This window comes from Chiloscyllium plagiosum, unplaced genomic scaffold, assembly GCF_037043375.1.
Source record: "Chiloscyllium plagiosum isolate Xiang-an unplaced genomic scaffold, Cpla_swu_hap1 HiC_scaffold_46, whole genome shotgun sequence".
Taxonomy (NCBI): Eukaryota; Metazoa; Chordata; class Chondrichthyes; order Orectolobiformes; family Hemiscylliidae; genus Chiloscyllium; species Chiloscyllium plagiosum.
The window spans coordinates 3,302,110-3,326,247 of record NW_028270184.1 but is presented as its reverse complement, the minus strand read 5'-3'; the positions used below and the strand labels follow the sequence as shown (position 1 = coordinate 3,326,247).

General features: G+C 56.4%; 1 protein-coding gene across 1 annotated transcript in view; it reads left to right on the top strand.

The window, feature by feature from the left end:
- The window catches only part of LOC122545508 (atlastin-3-like), a 55,896-nt gene that overhangs the window by 17,721 nt on the left and 14,037 nt on the right, over positions 1-24,138 (top strand). The window contains exons 5-9 of the mRNA XM_087983591.1: positions 6,151-6,207; positions 8,533-8,625; positions 10,626-10,764; positions 17,030-17,157; positions 22,003-22,059. Coding sequence (XP_087839717.1) covers positions 6,151-6,207; positions 8,533-8,625; positions 10,626-10,764; positions 17,030-17,157; positions 22,003-22,059 — 474 coding nt within the window. The remainder of the gene's footprint in view (positions 1-6,150; positions 6,208-8,532; positions 8,626-10,625; positions 10,765-17,029; positions 17,158-22,002; positions 22,060-24,138) is intronic.

Genomic DNA, 24,138 nt, shown 5'->3' with positions numbered 1-24,138 from the left:
CCGTCGGAAGGTGCCCGCTCCCTCAGCACTGACCGTCTGACAGTGCCCACTCCCTCAGCACTGACCGTCTGACAGTGCCCGCTCCCTCAGCACTGATCCTCCAACAGTGCCCACTCCCTCAGCACTGACCCTCTGACAGTGCCCGCTCCCTCAGCACTGACCGTCTGACAGTGCCCACTCCCTCAGCACTGACCCTCCGACAGTGCCCACTCGCTCAGCACTGACCCTCTGACAGTGCCCGCTCCCTCAGCACTGACCCTCTGACAGTGTGGCGCTCCCTCAGCACTGACCCTCTGACAGTGCCCACTCCCTCAGCACTGACCATCTGACAGTGCCCGCTCCCTCAGCACTGACCCTCTGACAGTGGCTGCTCCCTCAGCACTGATCCTCCAACAGTGCCCACTCCCTCAGCACTGACCCTCTGACAGTGCCCGCTCCCTCAGCACTGACCGTCTGACAGTGCCCACTCCCTCAGCACTGACCATCTGACAGTGCCCACTCCCTCAGCACTGACCATCTGAGATTGCCCGCTCCCTCAGCACTGACCCTCTGACAGTGTGGCGCTCCCTCAGCACTGACCCCCCAACAGTGCCCACTCCCTCAGCACTGACCGTCTGACAGTGCCCACTCCCTCAGCACTGACCGTCTGACAATGCCCGCTCCCTCAGCACTGACCCTCTGACAGTGCCCACTCCCTCAGCACTGACCGTCTGACAGTGCCCACTCCCTCAGCACTGACCGTCTGACAGTGCCTGCTCCCTCAGCACTGACCCTCTGACAGTGCCCGCTCAGTCAGCACTGACCCTCTGACAGTGCCCACTCCCTCAGCACTGACCGTCGGAAGGTGCCCGCTCCCTCAGCACTGACCGTCTGACAGTGCCCACTCCCTCAGCACTGACCGTCTGACAGTGCCCGCTCCCTCAGCACTGACCCTCCTACAGTGCCCATTCCCTCAGCACTGACCGTCCGATAGTGCCTGCTCCCTCAGCACTGACCCTCTGACAGTGCCCGCTCCCTCAGCACTGACCGTCCGACAGTGCCCGCTCCCTCAGCACTGATCCTCTGACAGTGCCCGCTCCCTCAGCACTGACCCTCGGACAGTGCGAACTCTCTCAGCACTGACCCTCTGACAGTGCACGCTCCCTCAGCACTGACCCTCTGACAGTGCTCACTTCCTCAGCCCTGACCCTCTGACAGTGCCTGCTCCCTCAGCCCTGACCCTCTGACAGTGCCCACTCCCTCAGCACTGACCCTCTGACAGTGCCCGCTCCCTCAGCACAGACCTTCCGACAGTGCAGCGCTCCCTCAGCATTGACCGTCCGACAGTGCCCGCTCCCTCCGCGCTGAGCCTCTGACAGTGCCCACACCCTGAGCACTGACTCTCTAACAGTGTGGCACTCCCTCAGCACTGACCGCCCGACAGTGCCCACTTCCTCAGCCCTGACCCTCTGACAGTGCCCGCTCCCTCAGCACTGACCATCTGACAGTGCCCGCTCCTTCAGCACTGACTGTCCGACAGTGCCCGCTCCCTCAGCACTGACCCTCTGACAGTGCCTGCTCCCTCAGCACTGACCCTGTGACAGTGCCCACTTTCTCAGCACTGACCCTCTGACAGTGCCTGCTCCCTCAGCACTGACCCTGTGACAGTGCCCACTCCCTCAGCACTGACCCTCTGACAGTGCCCACTCGCTCAGCACTGACCCTCTGACAGTGCCCGCTCCCTCAGCACTGACCCTCTGACAGTGTGGCGCTCCCTTAGCACTGACCCTCCAACAGTGCCCACTCCCTCAGCACTGACCGTCTGACAGTGCCCACTCCCTCAGCACTGACCGTCTGACAATGCCCGCTCCCTCAGCACTGACCCTCTGACAGTGCCCACTCCCTCAGCACTGACCGTCTGACAGTGCCCACTCCCTCAGCACTGACCGTCTGACAGTGCCTGCTCCCTCAGCACTGACCCTCTGACAGTGCCCGCTCAGTCAGCACTGACCCTCTGACAGTGCCCACTCCCTCAGCACTGACCGTCGGAAAGTGCCCGCTCCCTCAGCACTGACCGTCTGACAGTGCCCACTCCCTCAGCACTGACCGTCTGACAGTGCCCGCTCCCTCAGCACTGATCCTCCAACAGTGCCCACTCCCTCAGCACTGACCATCTGACAGTGCCTGCTCCCTCAGCACTGACCCTCTGACAGTGCCCACTCCCTCAGCACTGACCATCTGACAGTGCCCGCTCCCTCAGCACTGACCCTCTGACAGTGCCCGCTCCCTCAGCACTGATCCTCCAACAGTGCCCACTCCCTCAGCACTGACCCTCTGACAGTGCCCGCTCCCTCAGCACTGACCGTCTGACAGTGCCCACTCCCTCAGCACTGACCATCTGACAGTGCCCACTCCCTCAGCACTGACCATCTGAGAGTGCCCGCTCCCTCAGCACTGACCCTCTGACAGTGTGGCGCTCCCTCAGCACTGACCCTCCAACAGTGCCCACTCCCTCAGCACTGACCGTCTGACAGTGCCCACTCCCTCAGCACTGACCGTCTGACAATGCCCGCTCCCTCAGCACTGACCCTCTGACAGTGCCCACTCCCTCAGCACTGACCGTCTGACAGTGCCCACTCCCTCAGCACTGACCGTCTGACAGTGCCTGCTCCCTCAGCACTGACCCTCTGACAGTGCCCGCTCAGTCAGCACTGACCCTCTGACAGTGCCCACTCCCTCAGCACTGACCGTCGGAAGGTGCCCGCTCCCTCAGCACTGACCGTCTGACAGTGCCCACTCCCTCAGCACTGACCGTCTGACAGTGCCCGCTCCCTCAGCACTGATCCTCCAACACTGCCCACTCCCTCAGCACTGACCATCTGACAGTGCCTGCTCCCTCAGCACTGACCCTCTGACAGTGCCCACTCCCTCAGCACTGACCATCTGACAGTGCCCGCTCCCTCAGCACTGACCCTCTGACAGTGCCCGCTCCCTCAGCACTGATCCTCCAACAGTGCCCACTCCCTCAGCACTGACCCTCTGACAGTGCCCGCTCCCTCAGCACTGACCGTCTGACAGTGCCCACTCCCTCAGCACTGACCGTCTGACAGTGCCCACTCCCTCAGCACTGACCATCTGACAGTGCCCACTCCCTCAGCACTGACCATCTGACAGTGCCCACTCCCTCGGCACTGACCGTCTGACAGTGCCCGCTCCCTCTGCACTGACCAACTGTCAGTGCCCACTCCCTCAGCACTGACCATCTGACAGTTCCCGCTCCCTCAGCACTGACCCTCTAACAGTGCCCGCCCCCTCAGCACTGACTGTCTGACGGTGCCTGCTCCCTCTGCACTGACCGTCTGACAGTGCCCACTCCCTCAGCACTGACCGTCTGACGGTGCCCGCTCCCTCAGCACTGACCGTCTGACAGTGCCCACTCCCTCAGCACTGACCCTCTAACAGTGCCCACTCCCTCAGCACTGACTGTCTGACGGTGCCCGCTCCCTCTGCACTGACCGTCTGACAGTGCCCGCTCCCTCAGCACTGACTGTCTGACAGTGCCTGCTCCCTCAGCACTGACCCTCCTACAGTGCCCATTCCCTCAGCACTGACCGTCCGATAGTGCCTGCTCCCTCAGCACTGACCCTCTGACAGTGCCCGCTCCCTCAGCACTGACCGTCCGACAGTGCCCGCTCCCTCAGCACTGATCCTCTGACAGTGCCCGCTCCCTCAGCACTGACCCTCGGACAGTGCGAACTCTCTCAGCACTGACCCTCTGACAGTGCACGCTCCCTCAGCACTGATCCTCTGACAGTGCCCGCTCCCTCAGCACTGACCCTCGGACAGTGCGAACTCTCTCAGCACTGACCCTCTGACAGTGCACGCTCCCTCAGCACTGACCCTCTGACAGTGCTCACTTCCTCAGCCCTGACCCTCTGACAGTGCCTGCTCCCTCAGCCCTGACCCTCTGACAGTGCCCACTCCCTCAGCACTGACCCTCTGACAGTGCCCGCTCCCTCAGCACAGACCTTCCGACAGTGCAGCGCTCCCTCAGCATTGACCGTCCGACAGTGCCCGCTCCCTCCGCGCTGAGCCTCTGACAGTGCCCACACCCTGAGCACTGACTCTCTAACAGTGTGGCACTCCCTCAGCACTGACCGCCCGACAGTGCCCACTTCCTCAGCCCTGACCCTCTGACAGTGCCCACTCCCTCAGCACTGACCATCTGACAGTGCCCGCTCCCTCAGCACTGACTGTCCGACAGTGCCCGCTCCCTCAGCACTGACCCTCTGACAGTGCCCGCTCCCTCAGCACTGACCCTGTGACAGTGCCCACTTTCTCAGCACTGACCCTCTGACAGTGCCTGCTCCCTCAGCACTGACCCTGTGACAGTGCCCACTCCCTCAGCACTGACCCTCCGACAGTGCCCACTCGCTCAGCACTGACCCTCTGACAGTGCCCGCTCCCTCAGCACTGACCCTCTGACAGTGTGGCGCTCCCTTAGCACTGACCCCCCAACAGTGCCCACTCCCTCAGCACTGACCGTCTGACAGTGCCCACTCCCTCAGCACTGACCGTCTGACAATGCCCGCTCCCTCAGCACTGACCCTCTGACAGTGCCCACTCCCTCAGCACTGACCGTCTGACAGTGCCCACTCCCTCAGCACTGACCGTCTGACAGTGCCTGCTCCCTCAGCACTGACCCTCTGACAGTGCCCGCTCAGTCAGCACTGACCCTCTGACAGTGCCCACTCCCTCAGCACTGACCGTCGGAAAGTGCCCGCTCCCTCAGCACTGACCGTCTGACAGTGCCCACTCCCTCAGCACTGACCGTCTGACAGTGCCCGCTCCCTCAGCACTGATCCTCCAACACTGCCCACTCCCTCAGCACTGACCATCTGACAGTGCCTGCTCCCTCAGCACTGACCCTCTGACAGTGCCCACTCCCTCAGCACTGACCATCTGACAGTGCCCGCTCCCTCAGCACTGACCCTCTGACAGTGCCCGCTCCCTCAGCACTGATCCTCCAACAGTGCCCACTCCCTCAGCACTGACCCTCTGACAGTGCCCGCTCCCTCAGCACTGACCGTCTGACAGTGCCCACTCCCTCAGCACTGACCATCTGACAGTGCCCACTCCCTCAGCACTGACCATCTGAGAGTGCCCGCTCCCTCAGCACTGACCCTCTGACAGTGCCCACTCCCTCGGCACTGACCGTCTGACAGTGCCCGCTCCCTCTGCACTGACCAACTGTCAGTGCCCACTCCCTCAGCACTGACCATCTGACAGTGCCCGCTCCCTCAGCACTGACCCTCTAACAGTGCCCACCCCCTCAGCACTGACTGTCTGACGGTGCCTGCTCCCTCTGCACTGACCGTCTGACAGTGCCCACTCCCTCAGCACTGACCGTCTGACGGTGCCCGCTCCCTCAGCACTGACCGTCTGACAGTGCCCACTCCCTCAGCACTGACTGTCTGACGGTGCCCGCTCCCTCTGCACTGACCGTCTGACAGTGCCCACTCCCTCAGCACTGACCGTCTGACGGTGCCCACTCCCTCAGCACTAACCAACTGTCAGTGCCCGCTCCCTCAGCACTGACTGTCTGACAGTGCCTGCTCCCTCAGCACTGACCCTCCTACAGTGCCCATTCCCTCAGCACTGACCGTCCGATAGTGCCTGCTCCCTCAGCACTGACCCTCTGACAGTGCCCGCTCCCTCAGCACTGACCGTCCGACAGTGCCCGCTCCCTCAGCACTGATCCTCTGACAGTGCCCGCTCCTTCAGCACTGACCCTCCAACAGTGCCCGCTCCCTCAGCACTGACCCTCCGACAGTGCCCGCTCCCTCAGCACTGACCCTCCGACAGTTCCCGCTCCCTCAGCACTGACCCTCCGACAGTGCCCGCTCCCTCAGCACTGACCCTCCGACAGTGCCCGCTCCCTCAGCACTGACCCTCCAACAGTGCCCACTCCTTCAATAACAGTATTTTCATGCTAGATGATGATCTCTGGTTTCTGGAGTGTGTCTTGGACTGAGAGTCCCTGTAATCTGAAGTGTGTGACCCCCAGTGTTACAGACAGACATGGGGTTTGTAAAGTATTGAGTCGGCTTAGCCGATTTTGACATCCGTGGCCTTGTTTGCCTGTAACTTCCTTGTCCTTTTCTGTTGCAGCTCTTCACTGAATATGGACGTTTGGCTATGGATGAGACCTCACTCAAGCCTTTCCAGGTACAGCAGCACTGTCACAGGGACAGGATACAACAAGAACTCCTCATCAACCTCCTCAATCCGCCAGCCTCGCAGCGACTTGGTAGCATTCCTCATTTCCCAATCCATCCAATTTTTAACAATGAGTCCTTCCTGTCAAATGCTGAGTCAATGAGGCAACACTCTGTTAGAGAAGGGTCCCCCTTTCACTGCCCTTGTGCTGCACGAAGGGGAAACGAGAGCATGTTCACTCTGATCCCTGCAGCCCTCCTTAATACCCCAGCCCTGTCTCTCTTACTGAAAATAAGAGAGAGACAGTGGGAGGCAGAGCGAGAGAGACAGAACAAGAGAAACAGGGGAATACGGGGAGATGAAGATAGATAGAGACAGACAGATAGAGAGAGATACACGGAGGGAATCAGGGAGACTGGACAGAGCAAAGTAGGGCAAATAGAGAGAGAAACAAAGATGGAGACAGAGAGAGAGAGAGAGAAATATGCAGAGGGACAAGGAGACAGAGGGAGAGAAATGGAAGGAGTCAGAGATTGAGAGACAGAATGGGAGACACAGGGAGGTAGAGAGATAGGCAAAGAGGGGGGACAAACAGAGATGGAGAGAGATATAGAGAAGGGATGGGGAGACAAATGGAGAAAGAGATTGAAGGAAACAGATTGGAGGCAGATGGAGATTTACAAGGATGTTGTCAGGGTTGGAGGGTTTGAGCTACAGGGAGAGGCTGAAGAGGCTGGGGCTGTTTTCCCCGGAGTGTCGGAGGCTGAGGGGTAACTTTATAGAGGTTTACAAAATTATGAGGGGCATGGATAGGGTAAATAGACAAAGTCTTTTCCCTGGGGTGGGAGAGTCCAGAACTAGAGGGCATAGGTTTAGGGTGAGAGGGGAAAGATATAAAAGAGACTTAAGGGGCAACTTTTTCACCCAGAGGGTGGTACGTGTATGGAATGAGCTGCCAGAGGATGTGGTGGAGGCCGGTACAATTGCAACATTTAAGAGGCATTTGGATGGGGACGGGAATACGAAGGGTTTGGAGGGATATGGGCCATGTACTGGCACATGGGACTAGATTAGGTTGGGATACCTGGTCAGCATGGACTGGTTGGACCGAAGGGTCTGTTTCAGAGCTGTACATCTGGAGGACTCTATGACACAGAGTGAAATGGGGAGGCACGGTGGCTCAGTGGTTGGCACTGCTGCCTCACAGCACCAAGGTCCTATGGTTCAATCCCACCCTCGGGCGACTGTCTGTGTGGAGTTTGCACATTCTCCACGTGTCTGCGTGGGTTTCCTCCGGGTGCTCTGGTTTCCTCCCACAGTCCAAAGTTGTGCAGGTTAGGGTGGATTGGCCGTGGGAAATTGCCCAATAGTGCCCAGGGATGTGCAGGTTAGGGTGGATTGGCCATGGGAAATTGCCCAATAGTGCCCAGGGATGGGCCGTTTGAGTGGATTGGCCATGGGAAATTATCCCATAGTGCCCAGGGATGTGTAGGTTAGGGTGGATTGGCCGTGGGAAATTGTCCCACAGTGCCCAAGGATGTACAGGTTAGGGTGGATTGGCCGTGGGAAATTGTCCCATAGTGCCCAGGGATGTGCAGGTTAGGGTGGATTGGCCGTGGGAAATTGTCCCATCGTGTCCTCGGATGTGCAGGTTAGGGTGGGTTGGCCGTGGGAAATTGTCCCATAGTGCCCAGGGATGTGCAGGTTAGGGTGGATTGGCCGTGGGAAATTGTCCCATGGTGCCCAGGGATGTGCAGGTTAGGGTGGATTGGCCGTGGGAAATTGTCCCATAGTGCCCAGGAATGTGCAGGTTAGGGTGGATTGGCCGTGGGAAATTGTCCCATCGTGTCCTCGGATGTGCAGGTTAGGGTGGGTTGGCCGTGGGAAATTGTCCCATAGTGCCCAGGGATGTGCAGGTTAGGGTGGATTGGCCGTGGGAAATTGTCCCATAGTGCCCAGGGATGTGCAGGTTAGGGTGGATTGGCCGTGGGAAATTGTCCCATAGTACCCAGGGATGTGCAGGTTAGGGTGGATTGGCCATGGGAAATTGTCCCATAGTGCCCAGGGTTGTGCAGGTTAGGGTGGATTGGCTGTGGGAAATTGTCCCATAGTGCCCAGGGATGTGCAGGTTAGGGTGGATTGGCCGTGGGAAATTGTCCCATAGTGTTAGGTGCATTAGTCAGAGGGAAATGGGTCTGGGTGGGTTACTATTCGGATGGTCGGTGTGGACTGGTTGGGCCGAAGGGCCTGTTTCCACACTGTCGGGAATCTAATCTAAAAAACAGGTGACACTGAAAGTGATTTTAATGTGCTGCTTTCCCCCATCCTCTGTAGACTCTGATATTTCTGGTCCGGGATTGGAGCTTTCCTTATGAGTATCCATACGGATTGGAAGGGGGCAAAGATTTTTTGGAGAGGCGACTCCAGGTGAGGAGCAATCCCAAACATCTCAGAATGGCCAACGCTCCTGCTTACTTGTCCAGTGCGCGTACAGAGCGGGGTGCGCTGGCGATGTGAGGTGACAGAGGCTCAGTGGAGAGAGGCGAGTCGCGTCTCTGTGGGTGGCTGTTTAAATCATGGGGCAGAACGTTCACATTCGGGCCGCACCGTTAAGGGGGGGGGGGGGGCGGGGGGTAACGCCAGCCAGCGCTCCCTCGGCATTCCTCTGGGGTTTGGGAACGTGGAACTCTTACACAACACAATCGGAACTTCAGAGCTGAGACTGAGAGATTTTTATTGGGTAAGGGGGAGTCGAGGGTTCTAGAACCAAGCCTGGACGACGGGGCTTAGATATCATTGCGGTGAGCTCTATCAAACCCTCCCGGGACAGGGACAGACAGCATGGGGTTAGATACAGAGTAAAGCTTCCTCTACACTGTCCCCCCATCAAACACTCCCCAGGACGGACAGCACGGGGTTAGATACAGAGTAAAGCTCCCTCTACACTGTCCCCCCATCAAACACTCCCCAGGACGGACAGCACGGGGTTAGATACAGAGTAAAGCTCCCTCTACACTGTCCCCCCATCAAACACTCCCAGGAAAGGGACAGCACGGGGTTAGACACAGAGTAAAGCTCCCTCTACACTGTCCCCCCCATCAAACACTCCCAGGAAAGGGACAGCACGGGTTTAGACACAGAGTAAAGACCCCTCTACATTGTCCCCATTAAACACTCCCAGGACAGGGACAGCACGGGGTTAGACACAGAGTAAAGACCCCTCTACATTGTCCCCCCATCAAACACTCCCAGGACAGGGACAGCACGGGGTTAGATACAGAGTAAAGCTCCCTCTACACTGTCCCCCCATCAAACACTCCCAGGACAGGGACAGACAGCATGGGGTTAGGTACAGAGTAAAGCTCCCTCTACACTGTCCCCCCCATCAAACACTCCCAGGACAGGGACAGCACGGGGTTAGATACAGAGTAAAGCTCACTCTACACTGTCTCCCCATCAAACACACCCAGGACAGGGACAGCACGGGGTTAGATACAGAGTAAAGCTCCCTCTATACTGTCCCCCATCAAACACTCCCAGGACAGGGACAGCACGGGGTTAGATACAGAGTAAAGCTCCCTCTACACTGTCCCCCCATCAAACACTCCCAGGACAGGGACAGCACGGGGCTAGATACAGAGTAAAGCTCCCTCTACACTGTCCCCCCATCAAACACTCCCAGGACAGGGACAGCACGGGGTTAGATACAGAGTAAAGCTCCCTCTACACTGTCCCCCATCAAACACTCCCAGGACAGGGACAGCACGGGGTTAGATACAGAGTAAAGCTCCCTCTACACTGTCCCCCCATCAAACACTCCCAGGACAGGGACAGCACGGGGCTAGATACAGAGTAAAGCTCCCTCTACACTGTCCCCCCATCAAACACTCCCAGGACAGGGACAGCACGGGGTTAGATACAGAGTAAAGCTTCCTCTACACTGTCCCCCCATCAAACACTCCCGGGACAGGGACAGCCCAGGGTTAGATACAGGGTAAAGCTCCCTCTACACTGTCCCCCATCAAACACTCCCAGGACAGGGACAGCACAGGGTTAGATACAGAGTAAAGCTCTCTCTACACTGTCCCCCAATCAAACACTCCCAGGACAGGGACAGCACCGGGTTAGATACAGAGTAAAGCTCTCTCTACACTGTCCCCCATCAAAAACTCCCAGGGACAGGGACAGCACGGGGTTAGATACAGAGTAAAGCTCCCTCTACAATGTTCCCCATCAAACACTCCCCAGGACAGGGATAGCACGGGGTTAGATACAGAGTAAAGCTCCCTTTACATGTGATAGAGTGATGCTGGAGAGAGTGTGAGGTTTTCGGGAGAGTGTACATTGTGGGGTAACACGAGGTGAATGGTGTTCCATTGGGGACCTCGGCCAGTCTCACTATTTCGTGATTGCCTCCTTGCTCCCAGGTCAAACCTCACCAACACGAGGAGCTGCAGTTGGTGCGCAAACACATCCACTCCTGCTTCAATCATCTCCAGTGTTTCCTCATGCCCCACCCTGGGCTCAAGGTCGCCACCAACCCTGCCTTCGACGGCAAGCTGAAAGGTAGGTACTGGCATTTATCCGGGAGCTCTGTTATTCCTCCTGCTCTGGGCATCTTCTGTGAATAATGCCCCTCCATTTTATTTCCACATCAGGACCATCCAAAGCACTCTGCAACCAATGAAGTCCATTCCCGTGAGGTACAATCATGAGTTTATATTCATCCGAGGGATGTGGGCACCACAGCATTTATTCCCCAGCAAGATGGCATGGTGCCTCAGTGGTTAGCACTGCTGCCTCCCAGCGCCAGAGTCCCAGGTTCGATTCCAGCCTCAGGCGACTGTCTGGGTGGAGTTTGCACATTCTCCCTGTGTCTGCGTGGGTTTCCTCCGGGTGCTCCGGTTTCCTCCCACAGTCCAAAGATGTGCAGGTTACGGGGAATTGGCCGTGGGAAACTGTCCCATAGTGTCCAGGGATGTGCAGGTTAGGGTGGATTGGCCGTGGGATATTGTCCCATAGTGCCCAGGGATGTGCAGGTTAGGGTGGATTGGCCATGGGAAATTGTCCCATAGTGTCCAGGGATGTGCAGGTTAGGGTGGATTGGCTGTGGGATATTGTCCCATAGTGTCCAGGGATGTGCAGGTTAGGGTAGATTGGCCTTGGAAAACTGTCCCATAGTGCCCAGGGATGTGCAGGTTAGGGTGGATTAGCCATGGAAAACTGTCCCATAGTGCCCAGGGATGTGTAGGTTAGGGTGGATTAGCCATGGAAAACTGTCCCATAGTGCCCAGGGATGTGTAGGTTAGGGTGGATTAGCCATGGGAAATTGTCCCATAGTGCCTAGGGATGTGCAGGTTAGGGTGGGTTGGCCATGAAAAAGTGTCCCGTAGTGCCCAGGGATATACAGGTTAGGGTGGATTGGCCATGGGAAATTGTCCCACAGTGTCCAGGGATGTACAGGTTAGGGTGGATTGGCCATGGGAAATTGTCCCAATGTGTCCAGAGATGTGCAGGTTAGGGTGGATTGGCCGTGGGAAATTGTCCCATAGTGCCCAGGGATGTACAGGTTAGGGTGGATTGGCCATGGGAAATTGTCCCATAGTGCCCAGGGATGTACAGGTTAGGGTGGATTGGCCGTGGGAAATTGCCCCATAGTGCCCAGGGATGTACAGGTTAGGGTGGATTGGCCATGGGAAATTGTCCCATAGTGCCCAGGGATGTACAGGTTAGGGTGGATTGGCCGTGGGAAATTGTCCCATAGTGCCCAGGGATGTACAGGTTAGGGTGGATTGGCCGTGGGAAATTGCCCCATAGTGTCCAGGGATGTGCAGGTTAGGGTGGATTGGCCACAGGAAATGCAGGGTTACAGGAATAGGGTCGGGGGGTATGGCTTCTGTGTAGTCCCGTTGGGCTGAATGGCCTGTTTCCACACAGTAGGGATTCTATGAATCTAATCCGTACTGGACCCAGTTTTGTATGTCATTTGTATCAGTGGTTTCGATGAGAATCTAGAAGGCATTACTAGCTAGTTAGTTTGATGGTACAGTGGACAGTGAAGATTATCTAAGATTACAAAGGGATATTGATTGATTGGGTCAATGGACTGAGGAGTGGCGGATGGAGTTTAATTTGGATAAAGGTAAGGTATTGCATTTTGGTGAAACACACAAGGACAGGGCTTATACAGGTGAAAATTGGGTCTTGGGTAGTGATGTGGACCAGAGAAACCTAGGGGTTCAGGTTTATAATTCGTTGAAGTTTGCATTCACATACAGACAGAGTGGTTAAGAAGGCATTTGGCACACTTGCCTTCATTGCTCAGACCTTCAAGTGTAGGAGTTGGGACATCATGTTGAGGTTGTATAGGACGTTGGTGAACCCATGTGCTATAGGTAGACCCACAACATCCTCAGGGAGGGAATCCCAGAATTCTGACCCAGCTACACTGAGGGAACGGCCGAAATATTTCCAAGTCGGTGTGATGAGTGGCTTGGAGGGGAACTTGCAGAGGGTGGTGTTCCCATGTATTTGCTTCCCTTGTCCTTTGAGACGGACGTGTTCCTGGGTTTGGAAGGTGCTGCGTGAACGTGACGCTGAATAGAGTGCTGGAAGTTGGACGAGTGACCGTGTCAGGAATGGAGATGCTGTTTGGCTTTTCTCTAACTGTTTGATCCGTTAGGAACTGATTCTTCCTCTCTGACATGAGACAAAGCCGGCGTGAGCTGTTGAATGGCAGGACAGGTGATGCATTGCAACTGCAGCATGTGGGAGCTCCTGAATGTCAGTGTGGCCCAGGGCAAATAAGTCTGCAGCGGAGGGTGACTGGGCTGGAGACCTGGCTGTCTACACAGGGAGGGGGCAAATTATTTACCAGGAGACAGCCATACAGTTTAGGATTGGATGTACTGCTTTGGTCAGTTGTCAGGAACAGAGGAGGGAAGCTGTAGCTGAGGCGTGTAGGAGTACCCAGACAGGAGAAGTGCAGGAGCCTAGGCCTCCACACTTGTTGCAGCTTTCAGCTTGTTAGGATCAGTCCCCGGGCAAAATACCCCAGTCAGAATCATACACTCACACAGCATGGAAACAGACCCTTCGGTCCATACTGTCCACGCCGACCAGATATCCTGAACTAATCTAGTCCCACCTGCCAGCACCCGGCCCATATCCCTCCAAACCCTTCCTATTCATATACCCATCCAAATGCCTCTTAAATGCTGTAATTGTACCAGCCTCCACCACTTCCTCTGGCGGCTCATTCCACACACGTACCACCCTCTGTGTGAAAACGTTGCCTCTCAGCTCCCTTTTATATCTTTCCTCACTCACCTTAAAACCTATGCTCTCTATTTATGGATCCCCCACCCCAGGGAAAAGACCTTATCTATTTACCCTATCCATGCTCCTCATGATTTTGTAAACCTCTATAAGGTCACTCCTCAGCCTCCGATGCTCTAGGGAACACAGCCCCAGCCATAGAGTTCAACAGCATGGAGACTGGTCCTTTGATCCAAACTGACCGAAACATCCATCCACGCTAACCCCAAATCCCTACACCTGGCCCATATCCTTCTAACCCTCTCCTATCCATGTATTTGTCCAAATGCCTTTTAAATGTTGTTAATGTACCCGCCTCAACCCCTTCCTCTGGCAGCTCATTCCATCTGCGTACCACCCTCTGGGTGAAAAGGTTTCCCCTCAGGTTCTCTTTTATTCTTTCCCCTCTAACCTTAAACTGATGCCCTTGAGCCCTCGATTCCCCAACCCTGGGTAAAACACTGAGTGCATTCACCCCATCCATGCCTCTCATGATCTTATAAGGTCCCCAAATCAGCCTCCTACACTATAAAGAAAACAGTCCTAGCCAGTCTAACCTCTCCCTATAACTTAGACCATGGGGTCCAGGCAACGTCCTTGTGAATGTCTTCTGCACTCTTTCCAGTTTAATAACATCCTTCCTATAAAGTGACCAAAACTGAACACAATACTCCAAGTGCAGCCTCACCAACATCCTGTATAACTGCAATATAACTTCCCAACTTCTATACTCAATGCCCTATTTGATGAAGGACAGTGTGCCAAAAGCCTTCTTCACTTCTCTGTCTACCTAGGAGTCCACTTTCAGAGAGGTGTGAACCTGAACTCCAAGATGCCTCTGTTCTACTACACTCTTTCAGGCCCTACCGTTCACCACGAAACTCCTACCTTGATTCGACTTCCCAACAGGCAAGGCCTCACTGATCTATTCAGATAATACCACTCGGCCACCCCTCCCCTTTTAGGTTCATCAGTCCTCTTATAAAAACATAACTTGGAATTGAAGCTTGATATATTCATTGATGATCATCACCCTCCTTCTCTGTCTGTCTCTCTGGCTTTCACATGTTCTTTCTCTCCCTCCCCTCTGTCTCTTTCCATCAAACTCTCTCGCCTGCTGTATCTCACTCTTCCCCCCACCCCTCTCTCTGACTGTTTCTGCCTATATCTCACTCTATCTCCCTATTTATCTGGCTCTCTCTCTCTCTCTCTCTGTATCTTAGTGTCTCCCTCTCTCTCTCTCTGTCTCTCTCTCTGTACCTCAAAAGTTTCACAACACCAGATTATAGTCCAATTTTTGGAACGCTGCTCCTTCATCAGGTGAAGTGACTTGAAATAAATCTGCTGGATGATAACCTGGTGTCACGTGACTTCTGACCTTGTCCACCCCCAATCCAACACTGGTGCTACAACATCATGTCTGTATCTCACTCTAGCCCTCTGTCTCACTCATTCCCTCTATCCCACTCTCCACACTATGTCGATTTCTCACTCTCTCCCCTCTATCTGTATCTCACTCTATCTCACCACCTGACTCTCTTTCTGCCTGTATTGCACCCGTTCTTTCTGTCTGTATCTCTCCCTCTGTCTGTATCTGACTGTTTTTCTGTCTGTATCTCTCCCTCTGTCTCCATCTCACTGTCTTTCTGTCTGTATCTCTCCCTCTGTCTGTATCTGACTGTCTTTCTGTCTGTATCTCTCCCTCTGTCTCCATCTCACTGTCTTTCTGTTTGTATCTCTCCCTCTGTCTGTATCTGACTGTCTTTCTGTCTGTATCTCTCCCTCTGTCTGTATCTGACTGTCTTTCTGTTTGTATCTCTCCCTTTGTCTGTATCTGACTGTCTTTCTGTCTGTATCTCTCCCTCTGTCTGTATCTGACTGTCTTTCTGTTTGTATCTCTCCCTCTGTCTCCATCTCACTGTCTTTCTGTCTGTATCTCTCCCGCTGTCTGTATCTCTCCCTCTGTCTCCAGCTCATTGTCTCTGTCTGTTTCTCTCCTCCTGTCTCCACCTGAGTGTGTTTCTGTCTGTGTCTGTCTCCCTGTCTCCATCTGACTGTCTTTCTGTCTGTATCTCTCCCTCTGTCTGTATCTGACTGTCTTTCTGTCTGTATCTCTCCCTCTGTCTGTATCTGACTGTGTTTCTGTTTGTATCTCTCCCTTTGTCTGTATCTGACTGTCTTTCTGTCTGTATCTCTCCCTCTGTCTCCATCTCACTGTCTTTCTGTCTGTATCTCTCCCGCTGTCTGTATCTCTCCCTCTGTCTCCAGCTCATTGTCTCTGTCTGTTTCTCTCCTCCTGTCTCCACCTGAGTGTGCTTCTGTCTGTGTCTGTCTCCCTCTGACTGTCTTTCTGTCTGTATCTCTCCCTCTGTCTGTATCTGACTGTCTTTCTGTCTGTATCTCTCCCTCTGTCTGTATCTGACTGTCTTTCTGTTTGTATCTCTCCCTTTGTCTGTATCTGACTGTCTTTCTGTCTGTATCTCTCCCTTTGTCTGTATCTGACTGTCTTTCTGTCTGTATCTCTCCCTCTGTCTGTATCTGACTGTCTTTCTGTTTGTATCTCTCCCTTTGTCTGTATCTGACTGTCTTTCTGTCTGTATCTCTCCCTCTGTCTGTATCTGACTGTCTTTCTGTTTGTATCTCTCCCTCTGTCTCCATCTCACTGTCTTTCTGTCTGTATCTCTCCCGCTGTCTGTATCTCTCCCTCTGTCTCCAGCTCATTGTCTCTGTCTGTTTCTCTCCTCCTGTCTCCACCTGAGTGTGCTTCTGTCTGTGTCTGTCTCCCTGTCTCCATCTGACTGTCTTTCTGTCTGTATCTCTCCCTCTGTCTGTATCTGACTGTCTTTCTGTCTGTATCTCTCCCTCTGTCTGTATCTGACTGTCTTTCTGTTTGTATCTCTCCCTTTGTCTGTATCTGACTGTCTTTCTGTCTGTATCTCTCCCTTTGTCTGTATCTGACTGTCTTTCTGTCTGTATCTCTCCCTCTGTCTGTATCTGACTGTCTTTCTGTTTGTATCTCTCCCTTTGTCTGTATCTGACTGTCTTTCTGTCTGTATCTCTCCCTCTGTCTGTATCTGACTGTCTTTCTGTTTGTATCTCTCCCTCTGTCTCCATCTCACTGTCTTTCTGTCTGTATCTCTCCCGCTGTCTGTATCTCTCCCTCTGTCTCCAGCTCATTGTCTCTGTCTGTTTCTCTCCTCCTGTCTCCACCTGAGTGTGTTTCTGTCTGTGTCTGTCTCCCTGTCTCCATCTGACTGTCTTTCTGTCTGTATCTCTCTCTCTGTCTCTATCTGACTCTCTCTCTCTTTGCTGACCGCTGTCCTTCTCCCAAGCCGCAGGTGATGCCAATCTTCTGTAATCCCCCCCCCCCCCCCCCCGTCCCCATCTCTCGCTGACCCTCAGCCCTGTTTGATTGTTGAGAATGTCTTTCCCTATCCCAGCATGAGCCCCTCTCCCCCCTCTGTACCCCAACCTGTCATGCTTAGCTCTGACCTCTCTCTCTCTCTCTCGCCAGACATCGATGGTGACTTCAAGACAAACCTGCAGGCTCTGATCCACTCGCTGCTCAGTCCCGAGAACCTGGTGGAGAAAGAGATTGGTGGCTCCAAGGTCACCTGCAGGAACCTGCTGGAATATTTCAAGGTGGGTGCCCCTCCACGTTCTGATTGATTAATTTTATTGTCATGTGTACCAAAATACAGTGAAAAGCTTTGTTTGTGAGCAGGACAGGCAGCACACAGTAAGCCAGGACGTACAGATCAGAAAGACTTAGGCATACAGCCCCCATTCCACAGGGTGTGCACGGGGCAAGGTCAGCATTATATAAGACTAGGGAGTCCGTCCATCGGTCTAATAACGGGCAGGAAGAAGCTGTTTGTGAAGCTGCTGGTGCGTGTGTTCAGGCTTCTGTATCTTCTGCCTGATGGAAGAGGTTTTCGGAGAGCATTCCTATGGAAGCTGTCCCGGGTAAAGGAGAAGACATGATTCAGGTAAACCAGGGCAGTAAAGGGTCGGACATCTGGAGGCAGAGCTAGATAGCAAGACCATTAAAAAAAGGTGGATTATGACCCAATGTCAGTTACGAGTGAGAAACAGGCCGAACGGAGAAAGTTCAGTGCTCAAGTGAAACAGGAAATCAAAAAAGAGATTCAGAGACTGGCAGCAAAGCAAACATACAGGTGGCAGCACAGTACCTCGGTGGTTAGCATTGCCCTCCCAGCGCCAGGAACCCGGGTTCGATCCCACCCTCGGGCGACTGTCTGGGTGGAGTTTGCACATTCTCCCCGTGTCTGTGTGGGTTTCCTCCAGCTACTCCAGTTTCCTCCCACAGTCCAAAGATGTGCAGGTTAGGGTGGATTGGCCGTGGGAAATTGTCCCATAGTGCCCAGGGATGTGCAGGTTAGGGTGGATTGGCCGTGGGGAATTGTCCCATAGTGCCCAGGGATGTGCAGGTTAGGGTGGATTGGCCGTGGGAATTTGTCCCATAGTGCCCAGGGATGTGCAGGTTAGGGTGGATTGGCCGTGGGAAATTGTCCCATAGTGCCCAGGGATGTGCAGGTTAGGGTGGATTGGCCATGGGAAATTGTCCCATAGTGCCCAGGGATGTGTAGGTTAGGAAATTGTCCAATAGATAGGGAGGGGGTGTAGGGGCTGAAGGGGGTTACAGAGATAGGGAGGGGGTGTAGGGGCTGAGGGGGTTACAGAGATAGGGAGGGGGTGTAGGGGCTGAAGGGGGTTACAGAGATAGGGAGGGGGTGTGGGACTGGAGGGAGTGACAGAGGTAGGAAGGGGGTGTAGGCGCTGGAGGAGGTTTACAGAGATAGGGAGGGGGGTAGGGGCTGGTGGGAATGACAGAGATAGGGAGGGGGTGTAGGGGCTGGAGGGGGGTTACAGAGATAGGAAGGGGGTGTAAGGGCTGGAGGTGGTTACAGAGATAGGGAGGGGGTGTACGGGCTGGAGGGGGTTACAGAGATAGGGAGGGGGTGTACGGGCTGGAGGGGGTTACAGAGATTGGGAGGGGTGTAGTATCTGGAGGACATTACAGAGATAGGGAGGGGGTGTAGGGGTTTGGGGGAGAGACAGAGATAGGGAGGGAGTGTAGGGGCTGGAGGGGGTTACAGAGATGGGAGGGGTGTAGGGGCTGGAGGGGGTTACAGAGATAGGGAGGGGGTGTAGGGGCTGGAGGGGGTTACAGAGATGGGAGGGGTGGAGGAGCTGGACGGGATGACAGAGATAGGGAGGGGGTGTAGGGGCTGGAGGGGGTTACAGAGATAGGGAGGGGGTGTAGGGGCTGGAGGGGGTTACAGAGATAGGGAGGGGGTGTAGGGGCTGGAGGGGGTTACAGAGATAGGGAGGGGGTGACAGAGATAGGGAGGGGTGTAGGGGCTGGAGGGGGTGACAGAGATAGGGAGGGGTGTAGGGGCCAGAGGGGGTTACAGAGATAGGGAGGGGGTGTAGGGGCTGGAGGGGGTTACAGAGATAGGGAGGGGGTGTAGGGGCTGGAGGGGGTTACAGAAATAGGGAGGGGGTGTAGGGGCTGGTGGGGGTTACAGAGATAGGGAGGGAGTGTAGGGGCTGGAGGGGGTTACAGAGATAGGGAGGGGGTGTAGGAGCTGGAGGGGGTTACAGAGATAGGGAGGGAGTGTAGGTGCTGGACGGGATGACAGAGATGGGGAGGGAATGTAGGGGCTGGAGGAGCTTACAGAGATAGAGAGGGGCTGTAGGGGCTGGAGGGGTTTACAGAGATAGGGAGGGGGTGTCGGGGCTGGACGGGCTGACAGAGATGGGGTGGGATCTAGGAGCTGGAGGGGGTGACAGAGACGGGGAGGGGATGTAGGGGGTGGAGGAGCTTACAGAGATAGGGAGGGGGTGTAGGAGCTGGCGGGGGTTACAGAGATAGGGAGGGGGTGTAGGGGCTGGAGGGGGTTACAGAGATAGGGAGGGTGTGTAGGAGCAGGAGGGGGTGAAAGAGATAGGGAGGGGGTGTGGGGGCTGGAGGGGGTTACAGAGATAGGGAGGGGTTGTAGGGGTTGGAGGGAGAGACCGAGATAGGGAGGGGGTGTGGGGGCTGGAGGGGGTTACAGAGATAGGGAGGGGTTGTAGGGGTTGGAGGGGGTTACAGAGATAGGGAGGGAGTATAGGTGCTGGAGGGGGTTACAGAGATAGGGAGGGGGTGGAGGGGCTGGAGGGGGTGACAGAGACGGGGAGGGGATGTAGGGGGTGGAGGAGCTTACAGAGATAGGGAGGGGGTGTAGGAGCTGGCGGGGGTTACAGAGATAGGGAGGGTGTGTAGGAGCAGGAGGGGGTTACAGAGATAGGGACGGGGTGTAGGGGCTGGAGGGGGTTACAGAGATAGGGAGGGGGTGTAGGGCCTGGAGGGGGTTACAGAGATAGGGAGGGGGTGTAGGGCCTGGAGGGGGTTACAGAGATAGGGAGGGGGTGTAGAGGCTGGAGGGGGTTACAGAGATAGGGAGGGGGTGTAGAGGCTGGAGGGGGTTACAGAGATAGGAGGGGGTGTAGGGGCTGGAGGGGGTTACAGAGATAGGGAGGGGGTGTAGGGGCTGGAGCGGGGTTACAGAGATAGGGAGGGGGTGTAGGGCCTGGAGGGGGTTACAGAGATAGGGAGGGGGTGTAGAGGCTGGAGGGGGTTACAGAGATAGGGAGGGGGTGTAGAGGCTGGAGGGGGTTACAGAGATAGGGAGGGGGTGTAGGGCCTGGAGGGGGTTACAAGATAGAGAGGGTGTGTTGAGGCTGGAGGGGGTTACAGAGGTAGGGAGAGGGTGTAGGGGCTGGAGGGGCGTTACAGAGATAGGGAGGGGGTGTAGGGGCTGGAGGTGGTTACAGAGATAGGGAGGGGGTGTAGGGGCTGGAGGGGGTGAAAGAGATAGGGAGGGGGTGTGGGGGCTGGAGGGGGTTACAGAGATAGGGCGGGGTTGTAGGGGTTGGAGGGAGAGACCGAGATAGGGAGGGGGTGTGGGGGCTGGAGGGGGTTACAGAGATAGGGAGGGGTTGTAGGGGTTGGAGGGGGTTACAGAGATAGGGAGGGAGTATAGGTGCTGGAGGGGGTTACAGAGATAGGGAGGGGGTGGAGGGGCTGGAGGGGGTGACAGAGACGGGGAGGGGATGTAGGGGCTGGAGGGGGTTACATAGATAGGGAGGGGGTGTAGGGGCTGGAGGGGGTTACAGAGATAGGGAGGGGGTGTAGGGCCTGGAGGGGGTTACAGAGATAGGGAGGGGGTGTAGGGGCTGGAGGAGGTTACAGAGATAGGGAGGGGGTGTAGGGGCTGGAGGGGGTTACAGAGATAGGGAGGGGGTGTAGGGGCTGGAGGGGGTTACAGAGATAGGGAGGGGGTGTAGGGGCAGGAGGGGTTACAGAGATAGGGAGGGGGTGTAGGGGCTGGAGGGGGTTACAGAGATGGGGAGGGTGTGGGGGGGGAGGGCGGTTACAGAGATAGGGAGGGGGTGTAGGGCCTGGAGGGGGTTACAGAGATAGGGAGGGGGTGTAGAGGCTGGAGGGGGTTACAGAGATAGGGAGGGGGTGTAGGGGCTGGAGGGGGTTACAGAGATAGGGAGGGGGTGTAGGGGCTGGAGCGGGTTACAGAGATAGGGAGGGGGTGTAGGGGCTGGAGGGGGTGACAGAGATAGGGAGGGAGTGTAGGGGCCGGAGGGGGTTACAGAGATAGGGAGGGGGTGTAGAGGCTGGAGGGGGTTACAGAGATAGGGAGGGGGTGTAGAGGCTGGAGGGGGTTACAGAGATAGGGAGGGGGTGTAGGGGCCGGAGGGGGTTACAGAGATAGGGAGGGGGTGTAGAGGCTGGAGGGGGTTACAGAGATAGGGAGGGGGTGTAGGGGCTGGAGGGGGTTACAGAGATAGGGAGGGGGTGTAGGGCCTGGAGCGGGATTACAGAGATAGGGAGGGGGTGTAGGGGCTGGAGGGGGTTACAGAGATAGGGAGGGGGTGTAGGGCCTGGAGCGGGGTTACAGAGATAGGGAGGGGGTGTAGGGGCTGGAGGGGGTTACAGAGATAGGGAGGGGGTGTAGGGGCTGGAGGGGGTTACAGAGATAGGGAGGGGGTGTAGGGGCTGGAGGGGGTTACAGAGATAGGGAGGGGGTGTAGGGGCTTGTGGAGATTACTGCAATAGGGAAGGGCATGAGGATGGATATGTAATTTAAAGTGCAGACACTGTAACCTGGGAGTGAGGGTGAGACAGTGAAGAGAGCCATTGGTGTTTGACTGGGAAACAATACAGTTCCAGACACACTCACCCTGCTGAGCCTGGGCTGTGGACAGCAGCTGGGAGTCGGCCTGGAGGGAGTTGCAACAATGGACTATTGAGGTTGCCCTGCACTCAGTGAGCTGAGACTGTGAGCGGATGGGTCGGTCGGTGGGTGGGGGAAGTCCCAGCCTCACTCTGTGTCTGCTGTCAAATCTGAGCCATTGGCCCACCGTCCCCACTGATCCATTTTGTCCCTGTGTTCTGTGATCCAGGTTTACATGAAGGTTTTCCAAGGTGAGGACCTCCCGCACCCCAAATCCATCCTGGAGGTAAGAGCGAGTCCTTATTGCTGTGTGACATGGTAATTCCCACAGACTGGGACCCCAGGGACAGTGGTGGTGTCGGGGGAGGTGGGGGGCAAGCTGCTGTCATGAAACGGGCTAGTATGGATCCATTCCATTCCCAATTAGATTGCTATCCCAGAATCTCGGCACGGTGGCTCAATGGTCAGGACTGCTGCCTCAGAGCACCAGGGACCCAGGTTTGATTCTACCCCGTGTCCGTGTGGGTTTCCTCCCACAGTCCCAAAGATGTGCGAGTAAGGTGGCGTCTGCCATGTTGTATCGCCCGAGGGATGTGCAGGTTAGGGGGGGTCGGCCATGTTGTATCGCCCGAGGGATGTGCAGGTTAGGGGGGGTCGGCCATGTTGTATCGCCCGAGGGATGTGCGGGTTAGGGGGGGTCGGCCATGTTGTATCGCCCGAGGGATGTGCGGGTTAGGGGGGGTCGGCCATGTTGTATCGCCCGAGGGATGTGCAGGTTAGGGGGGGTCGGCCATGTTGTATCGCCCGAGGGATGTGCAGGTTAGGGGGGGTCGGCCATGTTGTATCGCCCGAGGGATGTGCAGGTTAGGGGGGGTCGGCCATGTTGTATCGCCCGAGGGATGTGCAGGTTAGGGGGGGTCGGCCATGTTGTATCGCCCGAGGGATGTGCAGGTTAGGGGGGGTCGGCCATGTTGTATCGCCCGAGGGATGTGCAGGTTAGGGGGGGTCGGCCATGTTGTATCACCCGAGGGATGTGCAGGTTAGGGGGGAGGGTCGGCCATGTTGTATCGCCCGAGGGATGTGCAGGTTGGGGGTGGGTCAGCCATGTTGTATCGCCCGAGGGATGTGCAGGTTGGGGGGGGTCGGCCATGTTGTATCGCCCGAGGGATGTGCGGGTTAGGGGGGGTCGGCCATGTTGTATCGCCCGAGGGATGTGCGGGTTAGGGGGGGTCGGCCATGTTGTATCGCCCGAGGGATGTGCAGGTTAGGGGGGGTCGGCCATGTTGTATCACCCGAGGGATGTGCGGGTTAGGGGGGGTCGGCCATGTTGTATCGCCCGAGGGATGTGCAGGTTAGGGGGGGTCGGCCATGTTGTATCGCCCGAGGGATGTGCAGGTTAGGGGGGGTCGGCCATGTTGTATCACCCGAGGGATGTGCAGGTTAGGGGGGAGGGTCGGCCATGTTGTATCGCCCGAGGGATGTGCAGCTTAGGGGGGGTCGGCCATGTTGTATCGCCCGAGGGATGTGCAGGTTAGGGGGGGTCGGCCATGTTGTATCGCCCGAGGGATGTGCAGGTTAGGGGGGGGTCGGCCATGTTGTATCGCCCGAGGGATGTGCAGGTTGGGGGTGGGTCAGCCATGTTGTATCGCCCGAGGGATGTGCAGGTTAGGGGGGGTCGGCCATGTTGTATCGCCCGAGGGATGTGCAGGTTAGGGGGGGTCGGCCATGTTGTATCGCCCGAGGGATGTGCAGGTTAGGGGGGGTCGGCCATGTTGTATCGCCCGAGGGATGTGCAGGTTAGGGGGGGTCGGCCATGTTGTATCGCCCGAGGGATGTGCAGGTTAGGCGGGGTCGGCCATGTTGTATCGCCCGAGGGATGTGCAGGTTAGGGGAGGTCGGCCATGTTGTATCACCCGAGGGATGTGCAGGTTAGGGGGGAGGGTCGGCCATGTTGTATCGCCCGAGGGATGTGCAGGTTGGGGGTGGGTCAGCCATGTTGTATCGCCCGAGGGATGTGCAGGTTGGGGGGGGTCGGCCATGTTGTATCGCCCGAGGGATGTGCGGGTTAGGGGGGGTCGGCCATGTTGTATCACCCGAGGGATGTGCGGGTTAGGGGGGGTCGGCCATGTTGTATCGCCCGAGGGATGTGCAGGTTAGGGGGGGTCGGCCATGTTATATCGCCCGAGGGATGTGCAGGTTGGGGGTGGGTCAGCCATGTTGTATCGCCCGAGGGATGTGCAGGTTAGGGGGGGTCGGCCATGTTGTATCGCCCGAGGGATGTGCAGGTTAGGGGGGGGTCGGCCATGTTGTATCGCCCGAGGGATGTGCAGGTTAGGGGGGGTCGGCCATGTTGTATCGCCCGAGG